The sequence below is a fragment of the Cetorhinus maximus genome, chromosome 11 (assembly GCF_964194155.1).
Source record: "Cetorhinus maximus chromosome 11, sCetMax3.hap1.1, whole genome shotgun sequence".
In the NCBI taxonomy this organism is placed as follows: domain Eukaryota; kingdom Metazoa; phylum Chordata; class Chondrichthyes; order Lamniformes; family Cetorhinidae; genus Cetorhinus; species Cetorhinus maximus.
Window position 1 is genome coordinate 82895403 of NC_135889.1, and position 15542 is coordinate 82910944.

A 15542-nucleotide genomic window follows, 5' to 3' on the forward strand; every position below is an offset into this window, starting at 1 on the left:
GAGAGAGCACTCACAGTTGCATTGTGAGAGGGATGATATGGTGCTGGATTGTCACGAGGATGTTCACCGCTGACCTCACTGTCACCGCAGGCACAGTCCACGTCCTCACCAGTCAGTGCGATGGCACACTCCTCAAAGTGATTGAGGGGCCTAATGTGGGCCACCCCACCCCAGGCCTGGGACCTTTCCCTGCTGATGTGGAGGCTTCTCCTTCATGAAAACAGACGGAGAGAGTGTGAGCAGGATGCATGGCACTGTGTGGAATGTTTGTGTGGTGAGCGGAGACATGGATGGGATGAGGACGTGAGCTCCAGAGGATATGAGTCTGATGGAGATGTGAGGGTGTTTGGGAGAGTTAGTGGTGTTGTCTCTTGAGGTGTGAGATCTCTGTGGATGTGTGATGGGTTTGGGAGTCCGTGAGTTGAGAGTGATGAGGTGGTTGGCTTCTTTATACTTTCACAGGATGTGGGCATCACTGGCAAGGCCAGCATTTGTCGCCCATCCATAATTGCCCTTGAACTGACCTTTCTAGGTCATTTCAGAGGACAGTTAAGAGTCAACCACATTGCTGTGAGTTTGGAGTCACATGTACACCAGACCAGGTAAGGATGGCAGATTTCCTTCCCTAGTGGAATGGGTGAGCACATTTATCCTCTTCCTGCACTGGATGGCTGACCTTCTCTGTGCTCCTGTGGCACTGACCGCCACTGCCAGTGTCTCCCAGGCGTGATTGGTGACTCTGGTGGACCTCCTACGGCCAGAGAGGAGAATGAGGACATCGCAGCAACCTTCCACTGCTTCCAGTAGGTGCCCCAGAGAGATGTCGCTAAATTTGGGGAATACCGTCTTCTTTGCTTTCGGGGCCATCTGTCGCACTCTTGGTCTGAAGACATGAAGTAAGCTGTGCCCTGGTACACTTTAAATATGGCGCCCAGAGCGAGGAAGCGCTGAGTTCACAGCATGGCGGGAAAATCTGAGCCCACCTGCCAGCAATCCGGAACGTTTCCCATGAATGCATTATTAATGAGACGGGATATGCCAGGAATGGGACAATATGGCGCGAAAACCTACCATTGCGGCCGGCGGGTAAAATGGCTTTTTTCACAACCACTACCGCACTTACCGCAATTATCACATCTGCTCATACAATATTTGACAGTCATCAAAACTGATTAAATAGACTAACGCCTACATTAATACAGTGAACAACAGAATTTTCCTTGACTGTATTAACCAGAGACAGTTAACAACCACCACCCCCCCCACCCCTCTGCCTTTAGAAGGCCTTTTCATATATCCAATTTAATGGTCTTTGTGTAATATGTAACCATTAACACATTTGTTTCCTTTATTGTAAATAGGGCAAAAGTCATTAATCCTATTTACTGCCTCTTCTGAAACTGTATCAATATTCCTGGTCTCGATTAGTTCTCCCCCTTTGTTTTTGTTCGCTCTGTAAGGGATCTATAAATAAGGATTCTGATGAAGACTCTCAACCCTTTCGGTTGCTAATAAATCTCCTGTGTATTTCCAGCTTCCTTGCTTTTATTGTTCAGCAGTTTTCCTTTCATATCTGGCATTTGAGGTAAGCATGTGTTTCGAAAGACTTACGGCAGGTGCTTTCATCTGAGTAATCTGCACAGTCAGCATTCCCGTCACACCTGAACCTTTCTGAGATGCAGTGGCCACTAGAACACTCAAAATAACCAGGCAGGCATGTTAGCAGCTCTGTAAAAATAAAAACCATAAGAATACATTACGGCAAAAGTCAAAGTACCTCATTGGGTGAAAAACACTATGGGATACCCTGTGGTCACCGGGGCAGGAGAGGCCTATTCTTTCCATGTGGGGCCTGGAGAAGCACTTCTGCTGCCCTCGGCCTTGCTAAGGAAGTTGTTTTTTTAAAAAAATATCTTAATGGACCTGGATAGCTTCATATGACTGGCAACCTAATGCCGTTGGGGTCCTATATATGTCAAGCAACTCAGATTTGCATTTAATAATGAGGCTCCCACCAGAGCCTGTTGAAAACATCACCTGCTTCTAAAATTAGTTGCAGTAAATGTGGCATCAGCGTGAACAGAGCGAGAAGTGGAGCTGCTCTATTTTAATGGCTCACCCACTTCTTAGAGTTAAAATTCCCCTGTCAATGTTGAAGGCTAGATTAGATAGCTGAATGAAGAAAACATGGTCTTAGGGATATGAGAACAGGTGTGTAAATGTGATTAAAGCTATTCGCTCACGTGAAAAATAAACACTGACAGTGACTGGCTAGGGTAAATGGCCTGTTTTCAGGTTGCAACTCTTATGTATTTGATGTATTCTTATGATCTGTCCTTGTAAAGTGGGCTAGAGTCCTCTAGAAGTCTAAACAGAGGAAAGAAAAATTTAAAAACAAAACCATTTAGCTGATCTTGGTGATGGATGAGGGCTTAGGAGGTAGAAGATCTGCCAATGACTCTCCCAACGAGGCTTTAAAAGTCTGGTGTAAATTAGATGGATTCCTGGAAATGAGGCCTACACACTCACCAGGCCCAAGATGGTTTGGTGAGTGTATATGGATTTTCAAGGAGCTGTAGATAACATTCCACATGAAAGGTTGCTTAACCATAATGTGTTAAATGAATAAGCAAATTGGATGCATTCATAAGTAATTATTAATAGTAGCAGTTCTACCCAAAACTGGTAACTAGTGGAGGCCTGCAGGGGTTAATGTTAGGGCCTATGCTCTTCACTATTGTCATTAATGGTCTCAGGGAGGGCATTCAGGAATGATCTTCAAGTTTGTTGAGAGAGATGGGTTGCCGGCAGGTCTCAATGTAATGCGGGAATGGGACAAATGTTCAAGAGATTTTTTTGATATAAATAAAATAGTGTGCTACAATTGTGCATTAGCAATTCCAAGCATTTTTACATCGCAAAGAGTTACATGCTGAGGCAACTGGAAGGGAACAGGAGCTGAGGTTATACCTCATGAGCCATATTGTGATGATATTGTGATGCTGCTTTAATAAGAAATCTGGTGTTGTAATGAATAAAGGAGACAACTGAAGACTATAAATTTACCTTATTCAAAAGTCTGGTTACATAGAATGAAGTCCTACTTTAATTCCCCTTACATGTTGTGGGGAAGGGCATGAGACCCTGCCTACCAGGCACGAAGCACACGCTGTCATTTGAAACAGTCTGACTTACTGGCAAAAGAACCAATCGTATGAATTCAAAGCAATTGGATTGTGGGCACTGTTCTTCTCCAGTGTTCTACTGATTTCCTTTGTTTTAGATGTTAATACTGACTGAATACCATTAGCATTTAATAGGACATTTATTGCTAGTTCAGAAATTGCAATAGTGCAGAATATGACTATTTTTGCTACTGTAAGTCCTCCTCCAAGAAAATTAGAAAAATCCCCTGTCTGTCATGTCTGCATGCATTTTACTTGATGAAATTAGCTCTTATTCATCTCCTCTGCGTGTGTTCATTGTTAGTTTACACAGGACTTTCCTTTGAAACAGCAACAATCGCTAGAGCACTGGTGCTATTAAATAACCTTTCTGCTCTTGCGATACAAGAACACACACTTCTTTCTTCTACATTCACTAATGCTAATCATACCACAGTCTCGTTCATCTGAGTTATCTTCACAGTCATTATCATGGTCACACACCCAGCGGCCAGGAATACACCGGAGGTTGTCACAGCGGAATTCACTTTCGCTGCACTCACGAGGGCCTGAAATAAAACATAGCTCTATCAAACTGATTAGTGAAGTCACAAACTAACCTAAGAATTCCTCCCAACAATCTTATGTCACCTAAGACTATAGGCTAATTTGTCAAACAAAATATACCACTGTGGGAGTTAGAAAATACAAAAGGATCGTGATGATTACAGAAGCTTCTGTATAAATGCAATGCTAGATTCTGGTTCACATGCAGTTTGTATCAAGGGACCAACTATTCAGCTGATCGAACTTAAATTATTTTATGCATTGATGCTATAGATCATTTTCTACATTAAAAATCATCAGAAGCAGCAGCATTTTATCAACCACTGCATGAAGGCTGCTTGTCACCTTTCAATATTGGGTAAGTTTAAATTCCCATCTGTCTGGTGAGCTTTTATTACTCTGTGTCAGCAATCAATCATGTTTTCCCCATTTCTCTGTGATAACTTACTACACTGCTACTTTCGAAATTCAACACACAGGTACATGGCTGACTGCTACTTTGTAATGACAAATTCGGATCAGGAAAGTTGGCCATATTGGTCACTGTACAAGTACAGCACATACCACAGAATAAGAAAGCATTTACAGCAAAACTACTAATATACTTCAAGGCACCACAATCTGCCAGAGGCTGGTAAATAAACAGACTAAAGAATATGAAGAATAATGGAATGACTGAATTGAATCAATTGATATTGTATCCAGAGAACTATAGACCAGTCAGCTTAACACTGGCAGTAGAAAAACAGTGGAATCCCTACTAAAGGAGAAAATAGAAGTCTTTAAAATTATGAAGGTTTTGAGAGACTAGACAGAATATTTTAACTTGTGGGGAAGAGCAAAACTAGAAGCCATCAAATATAATCACCAAAAAATCAAATAGGGAATTCATTAGAAACTTCTCAACCCAGAGAGTGGTGGGAATGTGGAACTTGCTACAACAGGGATTCATTTAAGGGGATGTTAGATAAGCATATGAAGGAGAAGGGAATAGAGGGTGATGCTGATAGAATTATGTCAGGAAGGACGGAAGGAGGTTCAAGTGGAGCATAAATACCACATTGACTGATTGGGCCAAATACTCCATTTCTGTGGTGTATATTCAATTTAATCTGAGATGTTATTACATACTGCAGTCACGCTCATCAGAATCGTCTCCACAGTCATTTTCTCTATCACACTTCCAGCGGAGTGGGATACACCGATGATTGTCACATCGGAAATCACCCACTGGATTGCACGTAAGATCCTCTGTTAAAATACAGAAAACACAAACTTTATCAGTCAATTGCCCTTCAGGTGCTATAATGCATGTGTATGTATATATCTATAAATTAAATATATGTGTGTGTGTTTTATATATAAAATGTATGTGTATATATAAAATGCATACATAACATGGGGTAGAATTTCTGCTTTGTGCTCAATTGACAATCTGGGTGCAAATTGCTTGGAGTTTTCACTAATTTGTGTTGGTTTTATTTAGCGTAATTCACCCAAGATTGGTCAAGCCAGTGCAAAAGATTGAGGAATTTCAAACGCAAATTATATCCAGTGCAAATCGAGTTTCCACAATCCCACTGGTTTAAAAACATTGTGCCTGAAACCGGCCCCAACCACAAAACTGGTCACACCCCCAAACTGAAATAATGAGCATGACAAGTTTCTGCTAATCGTGCCTGTTTAAGGCCCTTCAAGGATGTTGTAAAAATTGAGTTTTTTTTTTTGTTTTAACTGCAATGACACTAATAGGCAGCTTTTAAATATTTAAACATATTTAATTTACAAAGAAACTAACTATTGTACACTAATGAAACAAGTAAATGCTTCCGTATAGTGTTTTAGAGTCATTTTCAGTTATTTACAATCAGGTTACTCATAGGTACGGAGTAGACAGCCTGTTTAAAAATGCTGTTTTATGATAAAACTCATTTTCAGCTGTATTAATAAAACTGCACCAAGACACCACTCTTAAATATACCAGGGAATATACTTAATACAATTTTTCAAAAAATGTTCTGAAAAGATGCCTGATTGCACTGGGTATTAAACATTTTGGCTGCAATTTGCAACCGGATTGCCGAAAATACATATATAAATTAAATATATGTATAGATAACACACTCAGATATATGCACGTCATACGTAGGACCGGTGACAGGAAACAAAGAAATCCAAATGACATTCAACAGCTGATCTGACCTTCAGTTACCCATGAGCAATTAAGTTCTATGTGGGCTGTAATGGTCAAATAGTTTTGAAATTCAGAGGTTTCTTGCCATATAATTGGTTTACATCAGAAGAGTCTTAGTGCATCTGCTGCTACTATAACCAAACATGAGAAATCTTGGCACAAGGATTAACATCTAACAAACCTGAGATTTTGCTTACAGGGCTACTTGAGCTGTAAAAAAATACAACTTTTTTGTTGGATATATTAAGACATGACCAGAATTTAGTATCATCCAATCAGAAGTCCTAATGTAAATATATACGAGACAATTATATACTGTGTTAGAGCTTCCTCTTGTGGCAGAAAAGGGGAATTCAAGATATGTTACACTTGATTTCGGTCCCGTCACAAGTCCTATGTGCAATGCACTACTGCAGATTCCAGATCCCTATCATATTTAGTAATAAAAGACCAAGATATAACAAATTTAGACTGGTACTTTATGAAATTGTTCTTTGTGGCTGTATGGAGCAGTGTGCTTCTTTGTTCTGTAGGCAAAACATAAGCAGTCTGGCAAAACATTGAGGGACAAAATTGAAGGACCCAACAGGCCTGGTATTAACTGTCCACGATCACCACAGGTCCAAGTTCCAGGTCTGAATCACTCACAGGAGTTACAAGGCTAAACTTCATAACTATATTTCATAACTATACTTCATAACCAAAACTATACTTGATAATCTTCATGTTATGCTTCAGATGAAGAACAAAATTAAGGGAATTGTACACACTGAGCTATTACATCTGGCTTGGGGCGGAGGAGGTGGAGAAACTAGATAAACCAGATAAACCAGAAACCAGATAAAGAACAAACTCCACTATGAATGCTACCTTGTGACATAGGTAGCAGTTGATAATATCACCAAAAACACTTACCAAACTAACAGGTAGTTTACCACAATGAAAGTAAAATCGCCTTAATTCTCTAGATATTCTACAGGAACTCTGCCCTTCTGGAATAAAAATTCAATGTTTCAAGTATTGAAAGGACCATTGAGGTAATAAGCAAATGAACTGGCTAGAAATATACCAGTGATAAAAACTGGGAGTCTCATGAAAACTTGACTTTCCCAGGGCACTGAAGAGAATGGGCAGTCCATTCTCAGTCATGGACAATGTTCCACTTTCACCCTGAAAAAGCTCAGTTGGGAATGACCTCTCCCATTTTCTTTCTCTGCTATCCCAGGAAGACTTTCAGCACCTCCCACACAAGGTCAGGAACTCAAAGGCCCAAATTGCATCCCACCAACTCTTCCCATTGTCAATTAATATTCCAGTGTACAGTGGCATTGTCTTATCACACATTTTTAAATGCATCAAAATTTTCTTCAGATGCTTTAAAAAAAAATCAGAAATTCAGGAGGATTGGCCTGGATTTAGTTGTTAGCACAGAAAGAATGGCACTCGCCCTTCACCTCCCTGACAGCTGCCCACAAACGTTTGTGGGCTTCTCAATGGATTTCCCCGTTCCAACATCTAATTCTGCGTGTCACTTTCTACAGGGGATCTGTGGTGTTTAGGAGCAGGAAAAGAAACAGAAAGGCTCCCCAACTAATCAGACTGAACGATCCACACTGCAAAATACAGAGGGGGATTTTTAATCCCCAGTTGGGCAGGCACAAAAGATAGTGGGTGTGAAAATTTGCAGCGTCTGTCAGTATGCCGACTCCACAGATCTATCTCATCCCTGGCCTTATCCTAGAAGTGGAATTGGTTGGGAGGGGTGGGGGGGGGGGCAGCGGAAAGTAGCATCAGGGCTAACTGCCTGCGAGCGGCAGGCAGCTAATTCACCCAAGGCTTGTGCTTGGAGATCAACTGGAATTTTCCAGTCGGCCTCCAAGTCCCCAGAGGCTTCGGGTAACAGTTTGACTGGTCTATCAACAGCAAACCAGGAGGCTGGTACTCCTGTGAGCCTTAGAGGCCCTAACTGCCTGCTTGGCCTGCTGCAGCTGTAGGCTGCCGTGTAGAGGAGTCACCCCCCTCCCCTTCATCCCAGAATGGCGATCCAGCCTGTTGAGGCCATTTCTTTTATTTTGAATTTTAGAAGTTTTGAGGTACTCTCGCCCTCATTTGCTTGCAAGTGCAACTTGCTGCTGATTCCCAACTGAGGGCCTCTTATTGGCCAGCCAGCTTTGAAAGCTCAGTTGTCATTGTTAATTGGATGGTAAGCCTCGCCTTGAGCCACTAATTGGGCAATCTGGGGAAAAACACATTTGAGCCTGACTATGGAGCGTTTAACCACATGGGGAAAGTCCTGTCCACAAAGTCCAAACCAGGAAGTATGAAGCAGAAAATATAAATTAGATTAAAATGATGCACAGAAAGCAAACCAAAATTGGAAATACAGATGGGATTAAGAAGAAAAGATAAAAGAGCCAGATAGACAAGATTTAAAAAAAACATATATTTATATATATTTTTTTAAATATCCAACACTAACTTTCGTCTGAGGGAATTAGATTCCATATTTGTAAAATGAATCTGTTAGCGCCAGAGCAGTTGTTCAGCAGTCATTGTCACTTATTACGTTATTAAAATCATACTCCTGAATGCACTAGTCAATTATTTCAGATGTCATTAGTGGGGGACTACTGGGCAATTACAGTTGCCATCGCATTCATTTTAACGTTGAGTCAAGTGCCAAGGGCTGCAACAGTGTGTCCTGCGAAGGAGCAGGCGATGTCTGGCAGCAACTTCTGGGCTGGTATTTTTCAGCCCTGCCCACCACCAGGATCTTCCGGTCTCAGCGAAAGCCAATGACTTTTGGCTGGCCCGCAGCATCCCCTGCATTTTCACATTTAAATGAGGATGTGTGCATACTCCAGAAGTTGCTATCATGGTGAATGCTAATAGCCTCATTGCAAATTCCAGGGGCTGAATTTTACCCCCATCGGGCGGGGAAGTTGATGGGCGGGTGCGTACGGACGTGCAGTGCCATTTTATGTGGGCGGGCCAATTAAGGCCCGCCCAGCGTGACGCCTGCAGGGAAGTGCTATGCGCTTTCTGTGCGGGCGGTGGGGGGGGGGGAGATTCCTAAAATTGAGTCTGCGCTCTTTCGCACATGCGCACAAAAGAGCGCACTCATCTCCCTGAGGCTAAGTGCAGCCTCAGGGAGATTGGCTCTAAATGTGAAAAAGCTCAAAATAGAAAAATAAAATTTCCCTAACATGTCCCCTCATGTGACAATGTCACATGAGTTGGGACATGTTCATAATTTCCAAAAAAACTATATTAAGATTTTTAAAACCCTACATGAAACCTCATCCCGCCGGTGGATGAGGTTTCATGTTTTTTCTACTTCCCGCCGGGGCTCCTGGCCTGCCTGCCGACCTTAAGGTTGGATGGGCAGGTCCACTAATTACTTTAATTGCTCTTTTGATGGCCTCAATTGGCCATTGACAGGTCGGCGGGCGCGCAGCTGATTTCGCTGTGCTCCCGCCTTCCTGAAAATTTAAATGGGGCGCGGTGACGTCAGGAGTTCCCCCCGACGTCTCTGCACATCATTTTACACATTGGCAAGTGGGCCCCGCCCCCGCTCGTCGATGGTAAAATCCAGCCCCAGGTCATTGTGTTCACTAAAACTTATACTATTTTGTGGGAATTCCATAATAAATGCTAATGTTATTTTTTAAAATGCAGACTACAGGGAGAAAACTATGGCAATTTTTCTGGTGGACAATCCAACAGGTCTCCCCACAATCCTGGATACCTTTTGGCATGGTTTACATGGTGAGTGCCCAGTACTGACAGCTAAGTAGTGGAGCTCATCCCACATAGTCTGCCAGTGGCAGCAGATGATGATATAGATATGTGCTATTCTGGTATGAGTGCTGGATTATAGGTTCAAGGGTTTCCAGGGCAATTTCAAACATGATGCAGGCTCCACTGCAGAACTGAGGGAATGCTGCAAATACCAACTCTCAGGTGATAAACTGAGACCTTATTTGCACATTCCCCATTTGGAAATAAAAGTCAGCAGTCCTCCAATTTTTCTCCCAAACCAAAACCAGCAAAAACAGATTAAATGGTCTCCTATCTCACTGATGATTGCCAAATGTCATTGGTACAAAATTGCCTTCACCTTCATCTATCAGTCATTGCACTCCAAAAGTAATTCATTGAAGGGTTTTGATGTAATATGTTACAAATGTACTCCATTATTCCTTACATACCACAATGCTGCTCATCACTGTTGTCCCGGCAGTCATCATGGCCATTGCACACAGCCCACTTAGGAATACAATTGTAGTTTGTTTCACAGGAAAACTCAGTGTGATTATTGCAGGAGTGGTCAATCCCATCTGAGAGAAGAAAGTATCAGTATGAGAAGAGACATGTTATTAAAACTCACTGATCACATGCTACCACATTGTGAATACTCACAACGTGAATTTTAACTCACTCCCCCCGATTGGAATGGGAAGGTAGTGCCCCAAAAATCACCAATGCACTGATACCCTCCTGTTACTACTCTATTTCTGCTTACCGCTATTTTCAGGAGTTTTTGTATGGTCAGCCCTGGTTTCTGCCTACTGCCAGCGGACGCCGAATTCCAACATTATTCAGGCCCTGCTAATAAAAACTAGTCCGTAATTTTAAGATACAAATGGGTGGAGCCTGCACTGCATTTGTACCCATTGGTATCAGACATCGAGCAACCTAACCAGATGTTCTTCAAGGGACTGTTAGAAGCCTCTTTAAGACTTGGTAAGTTTCTGTTTTTATTTAAAAGATTTTTCTGGGCCAAAGAAGGACACTGACGGCAGTCCACCTGCACCTGCCCCCTAACCCCCCCTTGCAATTGCCTCCCCCTTTCTACTTTGCCTCCTTGCGCCTCCCTAGACAAAGCTCCTGGCTCAACTTTGTGGACGAGTTGCTGCATTTCGCAAGCCCACAATCAAATGTAAATGAGGCCCAGCCCTTAAAATGGATATCAGATGGGGAATGCCACTAATCTGTCTGGGGTTAAAATTGGTCCTATGCTGTGATCATAAAACAGTCACATACTCACACATTTTACAGTCATAAATGCTAACAAGATAACCTTCCCATTAGGCAAGATACAAAAGCTATAAATGTTCTAAATATTGTATGTGACAGACTTTTCATGCCGGCAGGTATATTGGGCTGAATTTTTTGGCTTCACTGAGTGTGGGGATGGGACCTGAAAATACTGGCACCAGCCACGTGCCAATTTCCCAATACTATTCCCGGCGCTGGTCATTTTAGAGGTAGGTTTGGGGCTGGCAAGGTTACATGCCCCCTGAGGCAGGCAGCTGATTAGGCTCATTAAGGCCCTCAAATATAAGGCAGCTGACTGGAAGTTTCCAGTTGACCTCCAGTTTCCTAAAATGACAGGAGGAGCTGTTTAACTACTTGGAGTTGGGAACCAAGCACTCAGCCCCCAGGGGCAGGCTGGCGGGTGGGCAGCACTCCAGGTGGGCCTACAGCGCAGCCTTGCCTGCTTGGGTGTAGGTGCAGCCTTTGATTGGTCCTCCAGCTTTCAGTGCCCTTCTGGCACCTTTAATTGAAAAGGGAACCCGTCTTCATGTCAACTGAGTATGTGCCTCATTGAAAATCCCAAAGAATGACTGTTACCATCCCGGCCCAGGGCAGATTCAGAACCTGGAAAGAATCCCAACTCTTGTTTTCCACCTCCGTAGGGAAAATTGAGCCCATTTTTTATATAACACTGTTGCTGGTAGATATAGTACTGTTGAACAAACTGCATATTCTTGTTTGTAGGAACAAAAACCCACTCCCTTCTGATATATGTCAGCCCACTTGCAAATACACCATACCCCTACATCCCTTTCTTCTAGAAACAGTGCGGTTCTTGTAAAAGATAGATCTAATTGCTTGTTATACTGTTAACTTCAATTCCATCTCACAATTCTACTAAACTTTGGGTCAAAATGTTCCACTATAATCCAGCAGAAAGTTTTGTTCTCCCCAATTAATTCCTCTAGAAGGCTGCAAAAGGCCAACATTAACAATTAGTCTGGGGAAATTTGCTAATCACAGCCAACTGCCAAAGGATCATGATTACAGATATAAGGTCAACAAAAGGGAATAAATTGGAGGTAAAGTTACAGGTGATATATTTATTTTAAAAACGTAGCTGTTCAAACCAAACTGATTTCAGGAACATTTTTCTTCATGTATACTCACGGCATTCATCAAAGGGCTCATCAGAGTAATCTCCACAATCATTATCTACATCACATTTCCAGGATTGTGGGATGCAGTGGCCATTATTACATTTAAACTGGCCTGGTTGACAGGTTCTAGAAGCACAGTGAGCAGGATCTTCATCAGAATTATCTGCGCAGTCGTTATCCCCATCGCATTGCCAGGCTTCAGGAACACAGCGTTTGTTGGCACATTGCCACTGGTAGCTCTCACACTGATGTCTGACTATAGAAAAATATTAAGTATGAATTGGGTTTGTGGATACAGTTTTCTTTCAATTCGTTAATGTATTTGATACTAGACTTTTACTCAGGGCAGGAATTGGGGACGTGGATGCTGAGGCAGGTAGTGATCCTGCCAACCCTCCAAAACAGAAAGCCCAGGAGATTTTAACTCCAGAGTCTCATTTCTATGTTTGGATGCTGACTAGCAGGTGGGAATCAAAATTGGTAGGTCAAGTACCTTCTGGAGTTCCACAGAAATGGTTCCCAGCATGATAACAGATTGAGAAGGGTCAACGAGTCCTCAATTGTTGGGGTAGGGTGGTGGGAAGCCTGAGGATGGGGAGCCCCAAGGTACCCTTGCGGGGCCAGAACAAGCAAATGGACATTCTGCAGGGAAATATGGAGAGGCCCAATGACAGTTCATTCACTGGTAAGAATCCAAGGGGGCAGGGATGGGTGGAGTGAATGGGGAAGGAGAAGATTGATGAATTTAGCCCCCAGTAATTGTGCTGTGTGGGACAACCAGTGAGAGGGGACAGTGTGGCATTTGGGGTTGCTTCTCAAGATTAGGCAGTGACTGTTCCTCAATAGGCCCATTGAGGATCCCAGGAGATTAGCTGTCAGCTTATCAAGGGGTTTCAACCCTGGATCTGTGACAGGAGAATGGGAAGGCAAAGTGATGGATTGGGTGATAGGGAGTGGGGGAAAAGTATCCAAGGAGAGAGAAATGAAAACTAGCGACAGGAAGAAGCAAAGGCTTGAGAGAAAGACCCAAGAAAGGTCAGGGAAAAACAGAGAGAATTAATTAATTTGGATCCAGACTAACACTAAAATGTGCACAAAATTGGCACAGAAGGAATTTAGGTTGCATAAACATGCCTGTGATTTGACAGAATTTCTTGCTCGTAAACATATAGCAGAGAAGAGACAATATAAGAAAGTCAAAAATTAAAGTCTGAGATCCTGTGGTGTGATGAGGTTGACTTGCAGATAGAGTGGAGTGAAATCAGCATGGAACATCGAAGTACCAATGTTCAGATTTGAAGTCTCATCGAGAGTGAAGGAGTCTAAAAGAGTATCGGAGTATCAAAAGTGGCAGAGTATCAGTGGGTGCACTGCTGCATGTTTACCTGTGAAAATTAGAAAGCGGAGTGGAGAGCCAGCTGTGAGCTGACAAAGATTGTTCCAGGAATTCAATGGAAGTGAGCAGTGGCCTCAGTAATAGCATGCACACCAACAGATCCAATATGCCAGGAGAGGAGGAAGGAACAGTGGGTGTGAAAGCCACGAACTATGAGCAATAAATTCCAGGCAATGTACTGCTTTTAGGTAGCTTTAAATTTGTATCATGAACTCCTATAGTGGAATCTTGTGCTCTCTCTGGTGGCAAGCTTGGAGGCGAGTAGGGCATGTCATTAGGCGGAATGGGTGGTGTATCTGAACCCAGCCGCCTTCCTGCCAGAAGTAAGTTCTGGGCAGGGAGGTCCATGATCAACCTTCCTGCCCCACTGCCTACTGAGGCCCTTAATCGGCCAATTAATGACTACTTAAGGGCCTCATCCTGCTACCGCTGGTATTAACTCAGTCGTGTGGCCATTTCATCACCTCCAGGCTGGGGAGTGTCCACTGATCAAAGGCATTCAGTGCTTGATCGAGGGACTAGACATTGGAAAGGAGGGAGCCACTGAGAGCCAATCGCTGCCCTTGCTGGTGCTCCCTTTACATCCCTCTCCCCACGACCCCCCCAACCTGCAAAACCAGACTCTCCCACCCCCAATTACTTACCTGTGGCCTGGGTCACTCCACGATCCTGGGACTCAGGTAAGTGTTTTCCCTGCAGCAGCCAGGACTGTGGCACTCCTGAGCACAACAGCTGTCGGCCTCTGATTGGGCAGCAGCTGTCGGGGGCGAGACTTCCATCCCCGGGCTTTTGATTGCAGGGGGAGGCCTGCCACTGGCCTCGCCATTGTCTGAATGGTTTGTGGTTCAGCAGGCCTCTTGCTAGCCCTCCAGCTGGCAAGCGGCACCCCCAACACCTCAACAAGATTCCGCCCTTAGCTTGGGCTAAAATACATCAACTAAAAGGGGTAGGGGGTTTTAAGCAGTGGAGGAGAGGAAAGTGAAGTGGAAGGGGCAAAATAAAGCAACAGATGGTTACAGATAGAGCTAAAAAGGACAGGAGCACATTAAAAGTTGCCAGCCGAGAAACCATGCTGACACTTTGACATTATTTACTATGTTGAAATAACAATAAGAAATACTTACTGCAAAGCACAATGTCCTCATCAGATCCATCTGCACAATCCTGATAACCATTACACAAGAAGCTGGAGGTGGTGCAATTACCATCATTGCACTGAAACAGTCCAATTCTACAGTAGCGGGTTGGGCAGGTGGTAGGTTCATCTGATCCATCCCTGCAATCTCTTTGCCCATCACATTTCCACCAGATTGGAATACATCTATGACAGCCAAAACAATAAAACAGTTTATATATATATGCATGATACATGTAAGTGTGCTGTGATGAAAAATACTACTAGAATCTCAATAATTGCAATATAGCTTCACAGAATAAGAATGCTGAAAAGTAAGAACAATGCATGAGGAGAGGTTTTATAAATCCCTGCTTCTGGTCCAGAGCATTTTACATCTGTGTGCCTAAAATAAAATGAATGGACAGAAAATGCTGCCGAAGTCACTGACCTCCCCATCCGATTTCCAAATGCATTCCTGGTATACCAAGTCTCTACAGTACACATCTGTTCTGTTGGAGTTACAAGCTTTGATATGATTTGTAAACTAATTGAAAACAAATAAGTTGTTAACATCCTTTTTCACTTTCTCAAAAAAAAGATCCGATGGGGCTGCTAAAAATATATCTACATACTGCAGGAGTGTTGGAGTATTTTACTGAATAAAATATATAATGGTATGATGCAGAAGAGGAGTCTGCAGTGAACAGGTGATTTTCCTATAATGCTGGATGACAATCTCATCAAATTATTATCCATGAATGTCTTCATATCACATAGAACAAGAACCAAAAAAAAGGAGAGTTTGTCTTTAAGGAGAGTTTGTCTTTATTGCCATTCACTCTCAAAACATCCCCTTTCTCTTTGATCTGTCTTGTCGTACTATTTGTGTTATAACCTCAGTCAA

At 42.9% G+C, this 15542-nt stretch overlaps 1 protein-coding gene across 2 annotated transcripts in view; it reads right to left on the reverse strand.

The window, feature by feature from the left end:
* Window positions 1–15542, reverse strand: part of lrp2a (low density lipoprotein receptor-related protein 2a) — a 361142-nt gene that overhangs the window by 63410 nt on the left and 282190 nt on the right. For both annotated transcript variants that reach the window (XM_078552334.1, XM_078552333.1), the window contains exons 55-60: window positions 14646–14842; window positions 12136–12381; window positions 10137–10265; window positions 4863–4982; window positions 3617–3733; window positions 1612–1728 (exon numbers count right to left, since the gene is read on the reverse strand). In XM_078552334.1, the coding sequence (XP_078408460.1) occupies window positions 1612–1728; window positions 3617–3733; window positions 4863–4982; window positions 10137–10265; window positions 12136–12381; window positions 14646–14842 (926 nt within the window). The remainder of the gene's footprint in view (window positions 1–1611; window positions 1729–3616; window positions 3734–4862; window positions 4983–10136; window positions 10266–12135; window positions 12382–14645; window positions 14843–15542) is intronic.